Source organism: Trichosurus vulpecula, chromosome 8 (genome assembly GCF_011100635.1).
Source record: "Trichosurus vulpecula isolate mTriVul1 chromosome 8, mTriVul1.pri, whole genome shotgun sequence".
NCBI lineage: Eukaryota > Metazoa > Chordata > Mammalia > Diprotodontia > Phalangeridae > Trichosurus > Trichosurus vulpecula.
The window spans coordinates 218,747,793-218,765,353 of NC_050580.1; the positions used below are offsets into that span (position 1 = coordinate 218,747,793).

At 36.9% G+C, this 17,561-nt stretch overlaps 1 protein-coding gene across 1 annotated transcript in view; it reads right to left on the bottom strand.

Moving 5' to 3' along the window:
* Positions 1-17,561, bottom strand: part of KCNH5 (potassium voltage-gated channel subfamily H member 5) — a 545,730-nt gene that overhangs the window by 69,833 nt on the left and 458,336 nt on the right. Inside the window, exon 10 of the mRNA XM_036735143.1 lies at positions 298-494. Coding sequence (XP_036591038.1) covers positions 298-494 — 197 coding nt within the window. The remainder of the gene's footprint in view (positions 1-297; positions 495-17,561) is intronic.

Here is a 17,561-nt window from a genome sequence, read left to right on the forward strand (position 1 = left end):
TTTTGGCATTAAAAACAATCAGGAAATTTTCCATTTTAATACAGTCCATTAATTTATCCTCTTAATTTTTTATAACTTACTTATTTTAAGAGACCATAAAGATTCATATTTAAAATAATACATAGTAAATATTCCTTACCTTTTTTTTTAACCCATGAAAAGGAAGCATGAAGTTATGTTACTTTATCCTTAGAGAGATATACCTCTGCAAAGCTGAATCAAATTTCTCTCTTCATCTTATATGTTGTGATAAGTAATTACTGTTATTACTAACATGGCGAATGTAATGCAACATACCCTTTTCCGTAGATTGCAAGTGAGTGTGAGGTTCCTTGAGAAGGAGTTCGCAAAAGCTGTGTAGAAGTCCAGGACTTTGAGCAAGGCTTCCCTCTTGATGATGTGTAAGTCACAGTATGTCAGTGCCCGAACATTGGCACAAGCATGGGCAAGGGTGGTTTCCTTCCAGAAGATATCTCCAAACACATCACCTTTCCCTGGAGAACACCACAAAGGATTTATTAAAATAAGCCATCAAAGAAAATTTAGAGGTTGAAAGTGTGCTATATTTAGACATACATCTTTAGACTATTTAAGCACAAAACCAATAAGAACCATCAATTTTTGGCCAAAAACAATCCACAGAAAATTAAACATAACTTTGTTTTACTGAATAATCAACACCCTTACCAACTCAAACATTTTCCAACCTACTCAGCACATTTAAATTCTGCCCAAGGCAATGTTGTTGTGTAGTAAATAGAGTGCTGGCCTTAGAGTCCAAAAGTTTCTAATGTGGTATTTGATGCACACTAGCTATGTTACCCTGGGCAAGTCATTTAACCACAGTGCACCAGGAAAATCTTGTCGAGTATTAATTAGAGTTTTCAATCTGTATTTAGTTATTGGGGGGAGGAGGAAGATGAGTTTCCTATTTTACTCTGAATCACAGGCTCAGATCCCCAAATGAAAAAGGCATTGTGCTAGGTATTGAAGGCACAAGACAAAATTAAAAAACAAAACTAATCCCCCCCAAAAAAACCCAAAATAAAACAAAAACAAAAACAGAGTAGTACCAGAGAACTACTAAGGCTTTAAACTGACTAGTTGGTAATTGCAATCCTTAAATTCTGGTCAAGGTGATAATGAATGCAGCTATACCTTGTTTAATAGAAACTCAATATATTAATAATTATAATTACAAGCAATTAAATCAGATAACTGATTCAAAATTTTATTGCTGTTCAGTTGTGTCCAACTCTTTGTGACTCCATTTGGAATTTTCTTGGCAAAGATACTGAAGTGGCTTGCCATTTCCTTCTCCAGTTCATTTTACAGATGAGGAAACTGAGGCAAACAGGATTAAATGATTTGCCCAGGGTCACACAAATACAAAGAGTCTGAGGCCTAATTTGAACTAAGGAAAATGAATCTCCTGAGTCCAAGTTTGTCACTGAACTTAATGAAGAGTCAAATCACTTCTAGATGGTGACAAGACATGAAAGAGCTAACATATGAACTGGACAACAATATGTAGGATATTTGCTAATTGTGGAGCTAGTCAGAATTATGCACAGCATCCATATTGTGGATGACCCAAAAGGCAATAGAAAGACACATGGTGGGTATAAGTAGGCTGCAGCATATTACCGGTGATGAAGTGAGTCTAGGAAGTTGTATAAAAGCCACTGGGGACATGCATGAGCAAAAAAGAAGTCAGGCCCTTCATGAACTGATTACGAGGGACAACATCCTCCATGATGAACTTTTATTCGTCCTACATTAAAAGGCATAGAGAAGGCCATGAATAATGTACTACATAGGTTGTCTGAGAGCAGGTAGGTATAGACGTACATGGATAAGGGTTGCAGAAGATGAAAAGACATAGAGACATTGTGGCCCTTACACATGGAGGAAGTGCTCACATTCACAAAATAATAGCATCATAAATTTACAGTTAGAAGAGATGTCAGACAGCATCTAGTCCAACCATTTCATTTTAAAGGTGAGAAACTGGGGCCCAGGGAGGTTAAGTTCATACAGGTACCAAGTAGTAGATCTGGGATTTTAACCAAGGTTCTCTGACTGTAAATCCAGCAAACTTCATTGCACCAGGATTCAAATCATGTATCCAAGTTAAGTGAAAAAGCATTTATTTAGCATCTAAGTGTGTATGTATGTATGTATGTGCACATGGGTGCACATATATAGAATAAATAGCTATAGCTGTAGAATAAATAACTAACACTAGCGTCTTAAAGCATATCTGAAGGATCCCCAGAGAATATTATCTCTTCATTTACAGAATCCTGCAACAAATCTTGAAATCATTTGTGTCTTATAATCCTTAAGGATTATAAACTCATTATCATTCATTATGACCCAGTGGAAATAAGTGTCCTGAGGATAAATCATCTCTCTTCTTCTCTAGGAATAATTCTTTCCCCTGTATTCCAGATACCTTACCTTCTCATATCTTTAGGATCCTTGTTCTCATGCTCAAAATCTCCCTCCCAAATGACTTCAATCTCTCCCACTCCATTGGCTCTTTTCTTTCTGACTCATTCATGTACAATTTGGTCTATTCTAGATGTGTGTGTTTTTAATCTTTTACTTAGCATTACCTGTAAGGGGTTGGTGCCGACCCCAGGGCTGTTAGGACCCTAGCACTTGGCCTGTTTCCTGGGTAAAACCAAACAGACTTAGTAGGAGTTGGAACGGCAGGCACCGGGAGGGAGGGCATCTGCCGTTAACAGCCCCTGTAGTCATCCTACACCTGTAGGCAGAGTCTGTCCACAAGGGATTCACAAGCCCAGAAGGAGGGACCCAGCTGGCCATTACCTAATACTCTTGAACGAGTGCCTAACACAATGCCTGACACAATGCTTTGTTACTTTACTTACTGGAACTCCTTTGATACTTTACGGGGACATCCTGCCTTGTGTCTCATGTAGCTCATACAGCTCTGATACCGTCTTGCAACATACCTGAGCGTTCCCATCCCTTCATAGATACTGTAGGGCAACATACCCCCTCGTTCCCATACCCCTACAGAGACCATCTTGCAACAGTCCTAATCTTTTCCATACGCTGGTAGAAACCATAATGTATCATACATTGCAACAATCCAGATCCTTCCCATGCCGATATCGATACCCATACCGGATCACACTGCAGCAATATACCTATACCGCAACATTTCTATCCTGTCCCTCTGCAACATTTCTGTTCCTTCCCATGCTGTCATCTCCTTACCCATTGAACACCTGCTTCTGTTCATGTAGTGCAAAACCCTATAAAACTGGATGATTTTTCCCAATAAATTGGAGTTGCATTCACCTTGACTCCCGCCTCATCCATTGAGTCCCGAGATTGGGGTCCTTGCTGGTCGAGGACCCCCAACAATTACCTTTTCTGTTATACCCTATATATGTAATGACCCAAAACAAAGTGAATATATCAACAAAATATTGAGTCAATCCATTCCAAAAATTTAATCATGATCTCTATGTCAAATTTAAAAAACTCCAAAGACTAGATTGACTAAAGTTTTCTTTGAATTATTTACAGTTAGAAATAATCTTTTTCCACTGAGCATCCTACTTTCAGTAGCCTTATCATGGGTTTCTGAAAGCTATCATGGGGGAATACTTGCTACTCAGTTCTAATAAAGTACAAAGGAACTCAGTTTCATACAGTAGATCTATCTTGGGGGCAGCTAGGTGGCACAGTGAGTAGAGTACAGGCCCTGGAGTCAGGAGGACCTGAGTCCAAATCTGGCCTTGGACACAACACATGTACTAGCTGTGTGACCTTGGGCAAGTCACTTAACCCCAATTGCCCTGCCAAAAAAAACCAGATCTATCTTTTGAGCACTAGCCAATCTAAATTTGGAAGGTTCACTACCTGAAGGTAGGCTACTAGGGAAGATTATTTGTTTTCAGTCCCAGCAACTCATTATAATGTCTTCTGAGGCATGGAAAAAGTTGTGTTTTGTATCAGTAGAGGGTGTATCCCCACTGCTGAAATTGTAGTCCTTGAAGAATTTTGCAGTATAAGAATAATTTACCTAAACTCTTCCTTTTCTCAAATACTGTTTTGTGCATATGTGTGTCTGGTCTTGAGTTAATTTTATATAATAAAGTTAAAATTTTAGTATCAAAATGTCACTAATAATAGCTGACATTTATATGGTGTTTCAAGATTTGTAATGTGCTTTATGAACATTATGTCATTTTATCCAAAAAAATAGCTCATGGAGGTAGGTGCTATTATTATCCTCATTTTGCAGAGAAGGAATTAAGGTAGACAGAGGGTAAGGTAAGCTAGGGCCACACAAGCTAGTAAGACTGAATTTGAACAATGGTAATTCTGATTCCAGGTCTGGCACATTATGTCCCCTACCTTCTTATGCTGCAACAGTACTAACAGTGTAAAGTGACATTCCAGTTCTCCTATAATAGAGAGAATTTATTTTTAAGCAATATAATTTCCTTTCACAACTTCAGTAAAAATTTCATGGTGATAGTTCATGAGATATTAGAGAGCTGAAACAGGATTTCCCTTTGCATGTAACTTCTCATTTTTAAATCACTTTTTGATAGTATATAATTGCTGAATTATTTGAAATATATTTAGGATGGAATTAATGATTCCTAATCTTTATGTTATATTGAATCAAAAAGTTTCACCTGAGAATCTCAAACTGAGAAACAAGACCTCTCCTGAGAGTCAGCATGGTTTAATAGATAGTGGGTTGGTCATTCTGCCACTCCTGGACTTTTTCCACAATGTCCCAGAAACCTCTTCACCCTGGAAGCTCATTGACCCCTGGTCTTCACTTCACTGGAAGTGCCCTCTGTTTCTCTCCATCTCATTGGCCCATTCTTCCCTTCAATGTTTTAAGGAGGACATCAGGCCCAGCTCCTTTCCAGCCTGCACTTCTGACTATCCCAAACTTCTTCAACAATTCTCCCATACCCAGGACCTTTCCCTCTTTCTCCTTTTGGTTTTCTTTTATGAATTATCTCCCCCATTAGAATATAAATTCTTTGAGGGCAGAGGTTGTCTTTCTTTCTCCTTGTATTCGTATCCCTGGTACTTAGGACAGTCTCTGGCACATGGTGATTAGTTAATAAGTGCTTGTTAACTTAACTTGAGCAAGACTTATGTTCAAGTCCCATTTTTGATTCCTACTTATCTGGGACTGGGAACAGGTCACATAATGTCTAATTGCTCTAGGTAGCTTTCTAAAATTATAAAGTTTCATAATGATTGCCAATCTACATTGTTGAGAAAGTATCCACAATAGAGCTCTGATATATACATGCAGTCACAAGTTAGAAGAGGTGGTCTGAGGGAAAATTTTTTTTACTGGATTAATATGTTTGTTTTTAATGAAGCCCCTGTCTGTATCTTTAGTGTGAAAAAGAGAGCATTAATATGGGTTTATGGTTAAATCTATGGCTATATGTTCTGAAGCTCTCTTCTGTCTTCCCCACTTCTTATCATCATCATAGCATAATTCACTAGTTATTAGCAAATACTATCTCAAAGTTAAATGGAAAATAACCTTTCTTTACATGAGGACAAACCCATTTGTAAAACACCAGATAAACAACTCTAATCAATCATGGCCACTTAGCCCTATGTTTATCAAATGAGAATGAGCAGGATTGAGATAATTCTTTGGAATCAATCAATCAAAGACTTTACACTAGATTTGAAGTTACAGATCAAAATAGAAGTCCTTGAAAGCCATTGAATGAAAAAAAGAAAAGTTGTACAGAATATATATTTGAATTGGTTAAAGTGACTTGATCATATCTTGTGGATTTGGTATAAAATAGTAAACCAATTCAGAATCCAAAAAAATATTGCATCTGACAACACAAAGAAGAGCCATTCCAAGTCTCTGGTTTATTCAAATTCTTTTTGTGTTGTTTTATTATCTAAAATCTTTATTTCTTCCCTAGGTAATTTGGGTACTATATATTTTTATAGATGTTCATGATTTTCCTTTGAATTTTTAGTTTTGCTGGCGTAAGTCGTATAGAGTAGTTCTTGTGAATTTTGTTGTGAATTCACCTTGTTCATTTTTATTTGGGTAATTTGATTTTCCATTCCCTGGCCCCCTTTCTCAACCAGGAAAATAAGGTTTAAAAATTGTTAGTCTTTATTTAAAATCAACTTTGGAATTTCTCAATTTTATAGTCTTTTAAATTTTTATTTCTCTTCCAATTACCAAAATTTCTTCTTTGGTATTTGTCTGAATTGTTAATTTATTTACTTTTTTACTTTTTAAGTTTTATATTTAGTTTATTGATCCTCTCTTCCTCTATCGTTGGTAATATAAGTTTTTAGAGGTAATATTTTTTTCTTCCCTAGGACCATTTAGCTACATCCCACAAATTTTGTGTCTCATCATTGTCATTCCCTATAATATATTCATCTTTTCTATGCTTTGCTTTTTGATCTATTAATTAATCAGCATGACATTACTCAGCCTCCCTTTAGTCACAATCTTTTACTCCTTTTTACTCCTAATTATTTGTACTGTGTTATGGTCCATAAAAGATGTGGTTATTATGTCTGCTTTTGTATACTAATTCATTAATTTTAATGCCTAGAATCTGATCAATTTGTAAAGGTACAAAAGCAGGTATCTTCTTTAATATTTACATTCAAAAATACATACAAATCAAAAATACATATATCGTTTAAGTTACATTTTTTTCTGACAATCTATAGATCTCTCTGTGTTCATTCTTTTTCATAATTCTTTTGAATTTATTCAGCTTATTTTTTAAAAAATTTATCCTGCAGTGAAGAATGTTAAAGATGTGCCTGGTCATTGTTTTATTAACAGTATTTTATTTGAAAATTTGCTTACTGCTCTCTACCAGTTTGATATTTTTTGTCATTTGGTGCATATGTTTTATAATTATATATATTTTTCATTGACCATAGTGCTTTTAAAAATGTAATGTAGTTTCCCTGATTCTTTTTTTCAGTTTTTGCTTTGTTTTGTTAACCTGATTTCACTGATGTTAGCAGATAAATGTTTATTCTTCCTTTATCATATATTATAATTTTATCATTGCCTAATGAATACATTTTGTTCCAGTCTATCATTTTCACTCTGTAAATATCTGTTTGTTTTAAATGTATTGTTTGTGTGCAACTAAAATTTCTCCATTTATCTTTTTATCTGGGGCATTTTATCAATTTACATTTTGTGCTATAATGGATTCCTTTGTGTTTTCTCTTATTGATTTATTATATGTTGTTCTTTTCCTTCTTACATTAAGTTATCCCTTAATTTCCATGGTTTGTTTTGTATACAGGAAGATGATCTGGGTCTTCTCCCATTAGCCCCATCTCCTACCTGACCTACTCACCATTTCTCCTTATATTGCCCAAATCTAAGCCTAAGATCCTTGAGTTAATTCCTATCGTAAGACTCTAGAATTCAATCTCCTATTCATGGGCCTATATATTGCTTACCCGTTCTTTCTTTGTTCTCTTTGTGACTCTTGTATCAGGAGGGATTTCTGAGGATTAAGAACTTTGTTCTTTCTTTGCTCTGTCTTTTTCTTCTAAATAAATATTTGCATGTACCAAGGAGAAAAGGAAGAAATATACAAACATTTCTCTTCATTTAGTTCTTGGTCTTATCTTTTTTCCCATATATTTTTTCATTTGTTTTACGAAGTCATGCCACCCCAGTACTAGATAACTTGAAATAAATTCTTACAATGTTTCCACATTCTCTATCAAGGAATTGTTAGCAAATAAATGTAGAAATTGCATTTGTGGCTTCCCAAATGCTGACAGATGTATTAAGAGACTTTACATCCTCGGACTCAAACTGTATCTTCTCCAGGACTATTTCTTTCATCTCATTTTTCCAGTTAATTTAATCATTTGGCAACAGTAACATAAAATCATTGAGGATAGGGGGGCGGAGCCAAGATGGCCGCATGAAGGCAGCATCTTACCGGAGCTCTCTCACAAGGTCTGTCAGATTCCCATAAAAAAGTGAATTTGAGCAGATTTGAGAGAGTCAGATACTGCGAGCAGTGTGCGAGGGGCAAATTTCCGAGCCGGGAGAGTCTGAAAGGCTGGAGGAATGAACCTGCAGGCTCGGAGAGTGCTCGGTGCGGAGCTGCTCCAGACCAAGGCGGAAGCGGCCGGCCGGGAAATCCACGTGGGAGACGGGGTGCGAGAAAGCTGGGTGCCCGAAACTGGCAGAGATCCCCAGGCCTCCCAACACAGGACGGCAGTCTCTGGGAGCGACGAGAGGCAGCGCAACGCCACCAGCCACGAAAACACCCAGTTCTGATGCTTGCAAAACCCAGGAACTCGGCCTCTTGAACTTCCGGAAGTCTCAATGGCCAGGTAAATGGCTCTAACCCCTCCCCCCCTCACCCAGAGAATTCCTCGGGGAAAAAAAAAAAAAGAGAACTGAAACAGAGGAGAGAGTAGTGGGGCTTCACAGGACAAATACTAGAAGCTCATTAGTCCCAGAGGGGAAGAGTTGGCAGGGGGCCAAGCCAGGAGCCCAGACGTAACCTTGCTCCCCCAGGGGAAGCACCAGTCATCAACTCAAACAACAAACAGCTGAGACCATTGCTGAAAAGCAAGTGCTGGAGAGCACCCATAGGGAGTGAGACGCCAGCGAGCCAGACCCCTCCCCCACACCTCAGGAAACTGAAGGTTATAATTCTAGACTCACAACCCCCAGAATAAGAGAGCTGGGACAGAAAGCCCCAAGACTCACAGATAGAAATTCATTGTAAAGCCAGCAAAAGGCAAACCAACATGAAGAAGAACACAAAAAAACCGAGGACAATAGATTCTTTTTATGGAGACAGGCAGGATCAAAATATCGACATAGAAGAAGAAAGCAATGACACGGTAGATACATCAGATACCTCAAAAGCTAATATGATCTGGTCTCCAGCCCAAAAAGCACTGCTGGAAGAGCTAAAAGAGGATTTTAAAAACCAAATTAGGGAGCTAAAAGAAAATATGGAAAAAATGGAAAAAAGGGAGAAAAAATCCACTGACGAAATCAAGTCCCTAAAGAATAAGATTGGCGAAATGGCTATGGAGATTCAAAATCTAGAGAGAGAAAAGGACACCCTGAGAGGTGAAATCAACCAATTGAAAATGAAGGCTCAAAAGCAAAATGTAAACACTAACTCATTTAAAATTAGACTTGAGCAAGTGGAAGCTAATGAATCTATGAGGCATCAAGAAGTAATAAAACAAAACGTAAAGAATGAAAAAATAGAAAAAAAATGTGAAATATCTGATTGGCAAAACAACTGACCTGGAAAATAGATCCAGGAGAGACAATTTGAGAGTTATTGGTCTACTGGAAATCCACGATGAAAAAAGGAGCCTTGACAGTATCTTCGAAGAAATTATCAAAGACAACTGCCCAGAGGTCCTAGAACCAGAGGGCAAAATAGTCATTGAAAGAATTCACCCATCACCCCCTGAAAGAGATCCCAAACTGAAAACACCAAGAAATATTATAGCCAAATTTCAGAGCTATAAACTCAAGGAGAAAATACTGCAAGCAGCCAAAAAGAAGCAATTCAAATATCGTGGAACTACAGTCAGGATCACGCAGGATCTCTCAGCTTCCACATTAAAAGACAGGAGAAATTGGAATATGATATTCCGAAGGGCGAAGGAGATGGGACTACAACCAAGGATCAACTACCCAGCAAAACTAAGCATAATTTTCCAGGCAAGGCGATGGACATTCAATGAAATAAGGGAATTCCAGACCTTCCTGATGAAAAGGCCAGAACTCAATGGAAAATTTGATCTCCAAATACAAACCTCAAGAGAGACATAAAAAGGTAACCGGGGGAAAAACCCCACAAACTTCATTAACCAATAAGCTTAGTTTGTTTACATCTTTATGTGGGATTATATCATCTTATGTATGTTTTTTATGTATATATATATATATATATATATATATATATATATATATATATATACATATACATATGTAAGTCATTCTTGTGAATGGTACAACTATTGTGACAAATGAAAGGGATATACATAGGTTGTGAATGCCTGTATAAATTAACTGATGTAAAGATATAAAATATAAATAAGAGATATAAAGGGAGGGCTATGAGGGAAGTGGTAAGGAGGTTGTAGAAAAGGGTAAATTACACCAAAGGAAGTGGCAAAAAAACATATTATAGTAGAGGGAAAGAAGGGAGGGAGAAGAGCAGTATTTGAGCTTTACTGTCATCTGATCTAGTTCAAGAAGGGAATAACATACTCTGATAAGTTTAGAAATCTAACTTGTCCTACGGGAAGTGGGAGGGAAAGGGGGGAAAAAGGGAGGGGGGAGGGCAGAAGGAAGAGGAGAAGTAGCAAGTGGGTAATGGTAAGATAAGGGAGGGGAATAAAGAGGGAGGGTTAACTGAGGAAAGCGGCGGTCAAAAGCAAAACTTTGTTGGGGAGGAGAAGGGGAAAGGGAGAAATAAAAGCATAAACAGGGGGAATTAGGATGAAGAAAAAGACACAGATAGAAATCATAACCCTGAACGTGCAGGGGATGAACATTCTCACAAAACAGAAGCAGATAGCAGAATGGATTAAAAACCATAATCCTACAATATGCTGTTTACAAGAAACGCATCTGAAACAGGGGGATACACATAGGGTTAAGGTAAAAGGCTGGAGTAAAATATATTGTGCCTCAGCTAAAGTAAAAAAAGCAGGTGTAGCAATCCTAATCTCAGACAAAGCAAAAGTAAAGATAGATCTAATTAAAAGAGATAAGGAAGGACATTATATCCTGCTAAAAGGCACCATAAACAATGAAGCAATATCATTGCTTAACATATATGCACCAAGTGGTAAGGCATACAAATTCTTAGAGGAGAGGTTAAGGGAGTTACAGGAAGAAATAGACAGCAAAACTATAATATTGGGAGACCTCAACCTCCCCCTTTCTGAACTTGATAAATCTAACCTCAAAATAAATAAGAAAAATGTTAAGGAGGTAAACAGAATTTTAGAAAAGGCACATATGATAGACCTCTGGAGAAAACTGAATGGGGATAAAAAGGAATATACTTTCTTCTCAAAAGTACATGGCACATACTCAAAAATTGACCATGTACTTGGGCATAAAAACCTCACAATCCAGTGCAGAAAAGCAGAAGTAGTCAATGCATCCTTTTCAGATCATGATGCAATAAGAATCATTTTTAATAAAGCACCATGGAAAAATAAGCTAAAAACTAATTGGAAACTAAATAATTTAATTCTAAAGGGTGAGTGGGCCAAAGATCAAATCAGAGAAACAATTAATAATTTCATTCAAGAGAATGACAATAATGAAACAACATACCAAAACTTATGGGATGCAGCAAAAGCAGTTCTTAGGGGAAGTTTTATATCTCTAAATGCCTACATGAATAAAATAGGGAAAGAGGAGATCAATGAGCTGGGCATACAACTGAAAAAGCTAGAAAAAGAGCAAATTGAAAACCCCCAATTAAATACCAAATTAGAAATACTGAAAATCAAAGGAGAGATTAATAAAATTGAAACCAAGAAAACTATTGAATTAATAAATGAAACAAAGAGCTGGTTTTATGAAAAAACCAATAAAATTGATAAACCTTTGGCCAATTTGATTAAAAAAAAGAAAGAAGAAAATCAAATTACCAGTATCAAAAATGAAAAGAGTGAGGTCACCTCTAATGAAGAGGAAATCAAAACAATAATTAGGAATTATTTTGCCCAACTGTATGCCCATAAATTTGACAACCTTAGAGACATGGATGAATATCTACAAAAACATAAACTGCCCAGGCTAACAGAGAAGGAAGTGAAATTTCTTAATGACCCCATATCAGAAAAAGAAATTGGGCAGGCCATCAACGAACTCCCTAGGAAAAAATCTCCAGGGCCAGATGGTTTTACATGTGAATTCTATCAAACATTTAAAGAACAACTAATTCCAATACTTTGTAGACTATTTGGGAAAATAGGTGAAGAAGTAATCCTACCAAATTCTTTTTATGACACAAATATGGTACTAATACCCAAACCAGGTAGAGTTAAAACAGAGAAAGAAAATTATAGACCAATTTCTCTAATGAATATTGATGCAAAAATTTTAAATAAAATATTAGCAAAAAGATTGCAGCAACTCATTACGAGAATAATACACCATGACCAGGTAGGATTTATTCCAGGAATGCAAGGCTGGTTCAATATTAGGAAAACTATTAGCATAATTGACCATATCAACAACAAAACTAGCAGAAACCATATGATCATCTCAATAGACGCAGAAAAAGCCTTTGACAAAGTACAACACCCATTCCTATTAAAAACACTAGAAAGCATAGGAATAAGGGGAACTTTCCTCAAAATTATAAATAGCATCTACCTAAAACCATCAACAAGCATTATTTGTAATGGGGATAAACTAGATGCATTCCCAATAAGATCAGGGGTGAAACAAGGATGTCCATTATCACCCCTATTATTCAATTTGGTTCTAGAAACATTAGCTTTAGCAATAAGAGAAGAAAAAGAAATTGAAGGAATTAGAATAGGAAAAGAAGAAACTAAATTATCACTTTTTGCAGATGATATGATGATTTATCTAGAGAATCCTAGAGAATCAAGTAAAAAACTACTTGAAATAATAAACAACTTTAGCAAAGTTGCAGGATACAAAATAAACCCACACACATCCTCAGCATTCCTATACATTACTGACAAAGCCCAACAGCAAGAGATAGAAAGAGAAATTCCATTCAAAGTTACTGAAGGCACTATAAAATATTTGGGAGTCTATTTGCCAAGACAAACCCAGAGCCTATATGAACATAACTATGAAACACTTTTCCCGCGAATAAAATCAGATCTAAATAAATGGAGAAATATCAGTTGCTCATGGTTAGGCCGAGCTAATATAATAAAAATGACAATTCTACCTAAATTAATCTATCTATTCAGTGCTATACCAATCGAACTACCAAAAAATTTTTTTACTGAGCTGGACAAAATAATAACAAAATTCATTTGGAAAAACAAGAGGTCTAGAGTATCTAGGATATTAATGAAAAGACATGCTAGAGATGGTGGCTTAGCCACACCAGATATTAAACTGTACTACACAGCAGCAGTCATCAAAACTGCCTGGTACTGGTTAAGAAACAGGGGTGTGGATCAGTGGAATAGGATAGGTACACAAGTAGGTGAAATCAACAAGTTTAGCAATCTACTCTTTGATAAACCCAAAGAAGCCAGTTTCTGGGCTAATAATTCACTATTTCACAAAAACTGTTGGGAAAATTGGAAAATGGTAGGGCAAAAACTGGGCATAGACCAATATCTTACACCATATACCAAAATAAAGTCAAAATGGGTTCATGATTTAGGAGTAAAAGTTGATACTCTAAGTAATTTGGGAAAGCAAGGAATAGTTTACTTATCAGATTTGTGGAAAAGTAAAGAATTCATGACCCAACAAGAGATAGAGAGCATTACAAAATGCAAAATGGATAATTTTGATTATGTCAAATTGAAATGTTTTTGTACAAAAAAAGCCAATGCAACAAGAATTAGGAGGGAAGCAGAAAATTGGGAGAAAATCTTTGCAACTAGTATCTCTGATAAAGGCCTCATCTCTAAAATATACAGCGAGCTGAGCCAAATATATAGGAATACAAGCCATTCCCCAATTGAGAAATGGTCAAAGGATATGAACAGGCAGTTTTCAGAGGAAGAAATTAAAGCTATCTACAGGCATATGGAAAAATGCTCTGGATCGCTGCTGATTAGAGAAATGCAAATCAAAACAACTCTTAGATACCACATCTCTCCTGTCAGATTGGCTAAAATAACAAATCAGGAGAATGATGAATGCTGGAGGGGATGTGGGGAAATTGGAGCATTGTTGCATTGCTGGTGGAGTTGTGAGCTGATCCAGCCATTTTGGAGGGCGGTGTGGAACTATGCCCAAAGGGCTATAGAAATGTTCATACCCTTTGACCCAGTAATATCACTTCTAGGGTTGTATCCCAAAGAAATCACGCAAGCGGGAAAAGGACCCATATGTACAAGAATATTTATAGCAGCTCTCTTTGTGGTAGCCAAGAATTGGAAAGCAAAGGGATGCCCATCAATTGGAGAATGGCTGAACAAGCTGTGGTATATGAAGGTGATGGAATACTATTGTGCCATAAGAAATGGGGATGATGCAGACTTCATAACAACCTGGAAAAACCTACACGACATAATGCTGAGTGAGCGGAGCAGAGCCAGGAGAACGTTGTGCAGAGCCAGGAGAACGTTGTTCACAGCCACAGATATGTGGATTCCGTGAGGACCAATCCTGACATACTGCGCTTCTCTCAGCAACCTAAAGGGGCAAGGACAACTCCAGGGGACTCACGATGGAGAATGCTATCTTCATTCAGAGAAAGAACTGCGAAGTTTGAATACAGACTGAGGCACACTACATGCTCGCCTTTTCTGCTTCTCTTTTGTTTTGTTTTTGGGGTTTTTATTTTTTTTTTTTTTGTTTTTGGGTTTTTTTTTTTTTGGTTCTGTTTCTTCTTTCTCATGATTCATTCCATTGGTCAAAATTCTTCTCCACGACTTGACTAGAGCATAAATTAATTCAATGCTAAGTTATACATGACAGTTATATGAGACTTCATGCCATCTTGGGGAGGGAGGGGGGAGGGAGGGGAGAAAAACTGGAACTCAAAACTATGTAGAACCGTGTGTGGTAAACTAAAAATAAATAAAGAAAAAAATATATATATAAAAAAAATCATTGAGGATAGCCTATTTTGTTGTTTTCTTTACCTTTTTGTCTTTGATGATTAGTGCAGTGTCTGTCACATAGTAGGTGTTTAAATAAAGTTTACTGAATTGAATTGAACAAAGTTATCTGTGAGGTGTGCTGGTGAGTTCAGACAGGAAGAGATTGTGTGACTCAAACATTAAATGAAAAAAGAATTCAATTTACAGAAGAGGGGCAAATATGGGTGAATATGTAACTTCATGTAATATGAGACATATTTAACGTTACAGCTGTCAATTTAAGTGCATTGACAGGTGAATGTTCAATATTAAATTAATAAGATAAGCACATTCAATAAGCATAATTTTCATTACTTTCAACAATAAATTTATAAACTACAGAGGCATTTTCATCACTATCATAATATATTTAAGCTTTCAAGCTGAATACAGTCTGAATGGAAACACAGCAGTGCAGGAATTTGCTCACTCTCTAGCAGCATTGCCAAGTGCCTCTTTACTATCAGTTTGAAACTAGAGGGCAATCCATTATAGGAAGACAAAGGAATGTAGGGATTTCCTTTGTTTTGTTCAGTTCTTGTGTTATTGTTCAGTCCTTTTGTTATTGTTCAGTCCTTTTTTCAGTTGTGCCTGAGTCTCTTTATTAAAATTATTTATTTAGTAATTACATGTAAAAACAATTTTTAACATTCATTTTGAAAATTTTGAGTTCTAAATTCTCTTCCTCTCTTTCTCTCCTTTCATTGAGGCAATCAATTTGATATACATTATACATGTGTAGTCACGCAAAAGCTATTTCTTCTTTAGTTGTATTATAAAAAACATGCATTTAACTCAGTCACCAGTTACCAAATTCAAGGTTGCAGTTCTAGAGTGGTGAGTAGCAGATGTAAGTAATAAGTGCCAAAGTTGTGTACAGAGCAAGGAACAAGTTCCAAAAATTTAGCTCTGTGTCTCTGAGACCAAGAGCAAAGTGGGGACTCTGTTTTAACACTCAGCCATGCACATTAGCCTTCAGTGGAGTAATTAGGCCAGGATCCAACACTAAGGGTGGGCCAGGAGGTCAGTCTCTCTGAACCTGCAAAACCTCCCAGTAGACTAACAATGACTGAGTCTAACTGCAATCTACTGAAATGAAAGCACACATAATGCAATATGCCAAACTTAAGTCAAAAATTTGCAGAACTCTGACTAGGAGAGCAGTGAATCTCTCTCTGGATCATACCATTTCGGAAGTGCCAAAAACTTGTAGGCACCCTGGCTGAGCTATGAAAATGTCAGAAGAGCAAAAGCAGACAGAAGCTCAGGCAAGACTTCACTTTTAGAAGTAGACAGAACCCAAAACTAAAATAAAGTCTAAATAAATAGGCTGGAAGAATAAATGAACAAACAAAAAAGAACTCAATCATAAAGAGCTACTATGGTGATAGGGAAGCTCAAGACAAAAACACAGATGAAGATAATAATTTGAAAACATCAGAGAAACGTTTGAATTAAAATGCAGATTGAACACAAGACCAACAGGAATTCTTAAAAGATTAAAACAAGAGATAAAACATGAGCAAAAAATATTCTGTGGACTAAACATTAGCAGTAGAGAAAAAAATGAAAAAGGAGTGAAAGAAATGAGAGTTAGCTAATAAAGTTATGAAAAGCAAATTAACAACTTGGTAGAAGAAGGACAAAACATTACTAAAGAAAATAATGCTTAAAAATTACAATTGGTCACATGGAAGCTAATTATTCCACAAAAAAACAAGAAATAATAAAAGCAGACACTGTGGGGGTGAAAAACCAACACAAGCCCAACCACAAGAATGCTGCAAGTCCATGTTCTTTTGATCTGCTTTACTAAGGAAAGCAATGTTAAGGGGTTAACGATCTTACTTTAATCCAGCATACAAATATCATTCACTTAGTTCAGGGGAAAAAGCCAGCACCCTGACCTTCAGAGCAAATACAAACAAATTACCAACATCAACAGAGAGACCTTGTCTGATTCAAATCTCAATGCATAGTTATCAGAGTTTAACAAAGTCTGAACATCCGAGTTTACTGTTGTGCCGAAAAAAAGCGAGCGAGACCCGGATATAAATTTAGATGTGGATTTATTGAAGTGTGTGACTGTTCGGAGTACTTACCCAAATCAAACAGCCCTGAGCAAAGGGAGAGAAAGAGGATTTAAAGGGAAAGAACACAATTAGATTTCCGTGGAGATGGTGACACAAACAGTAGGACAAGCTGAGACAGGATTATTTCCATGGAGAAGGGAACACAAACAGCAGGTTCATGGAGATGGGAGTACAAACAGTGGGGTCAGTGGAGATAGGAGTAAAAACAGTGGGGTGAGCTGGGGTAAGACAGAGAAACTGGAGGGGATGGGGGCAGGACATAACATTCCAACTTCTTTTTTTTAAAGTGTGTCAATTCTTTGACACATTCTCAGGGGATCTGTCACAGGAATCAGGGGGACGGGGATTTGCAAATCAGTAATGGAGATCTCTAATCAATAGCAGTTTAACAGAGTTTATGTGGGACTTGACAAATTGCAGAAAATGATTAATGAGGCAGGGGCCCACAACCAGAGCTATAATGAAGAGGAGGAGGGGGCCAGCCAGGGTTGTCACCAGGGTAATGAGCCAAGGGGATCTACGGAACAGGGACTGGTACCAGTTCTCAGAGTTTTCCAGCTCCTTCTGTCTATTGGCAATATTTTGGCGTACCAA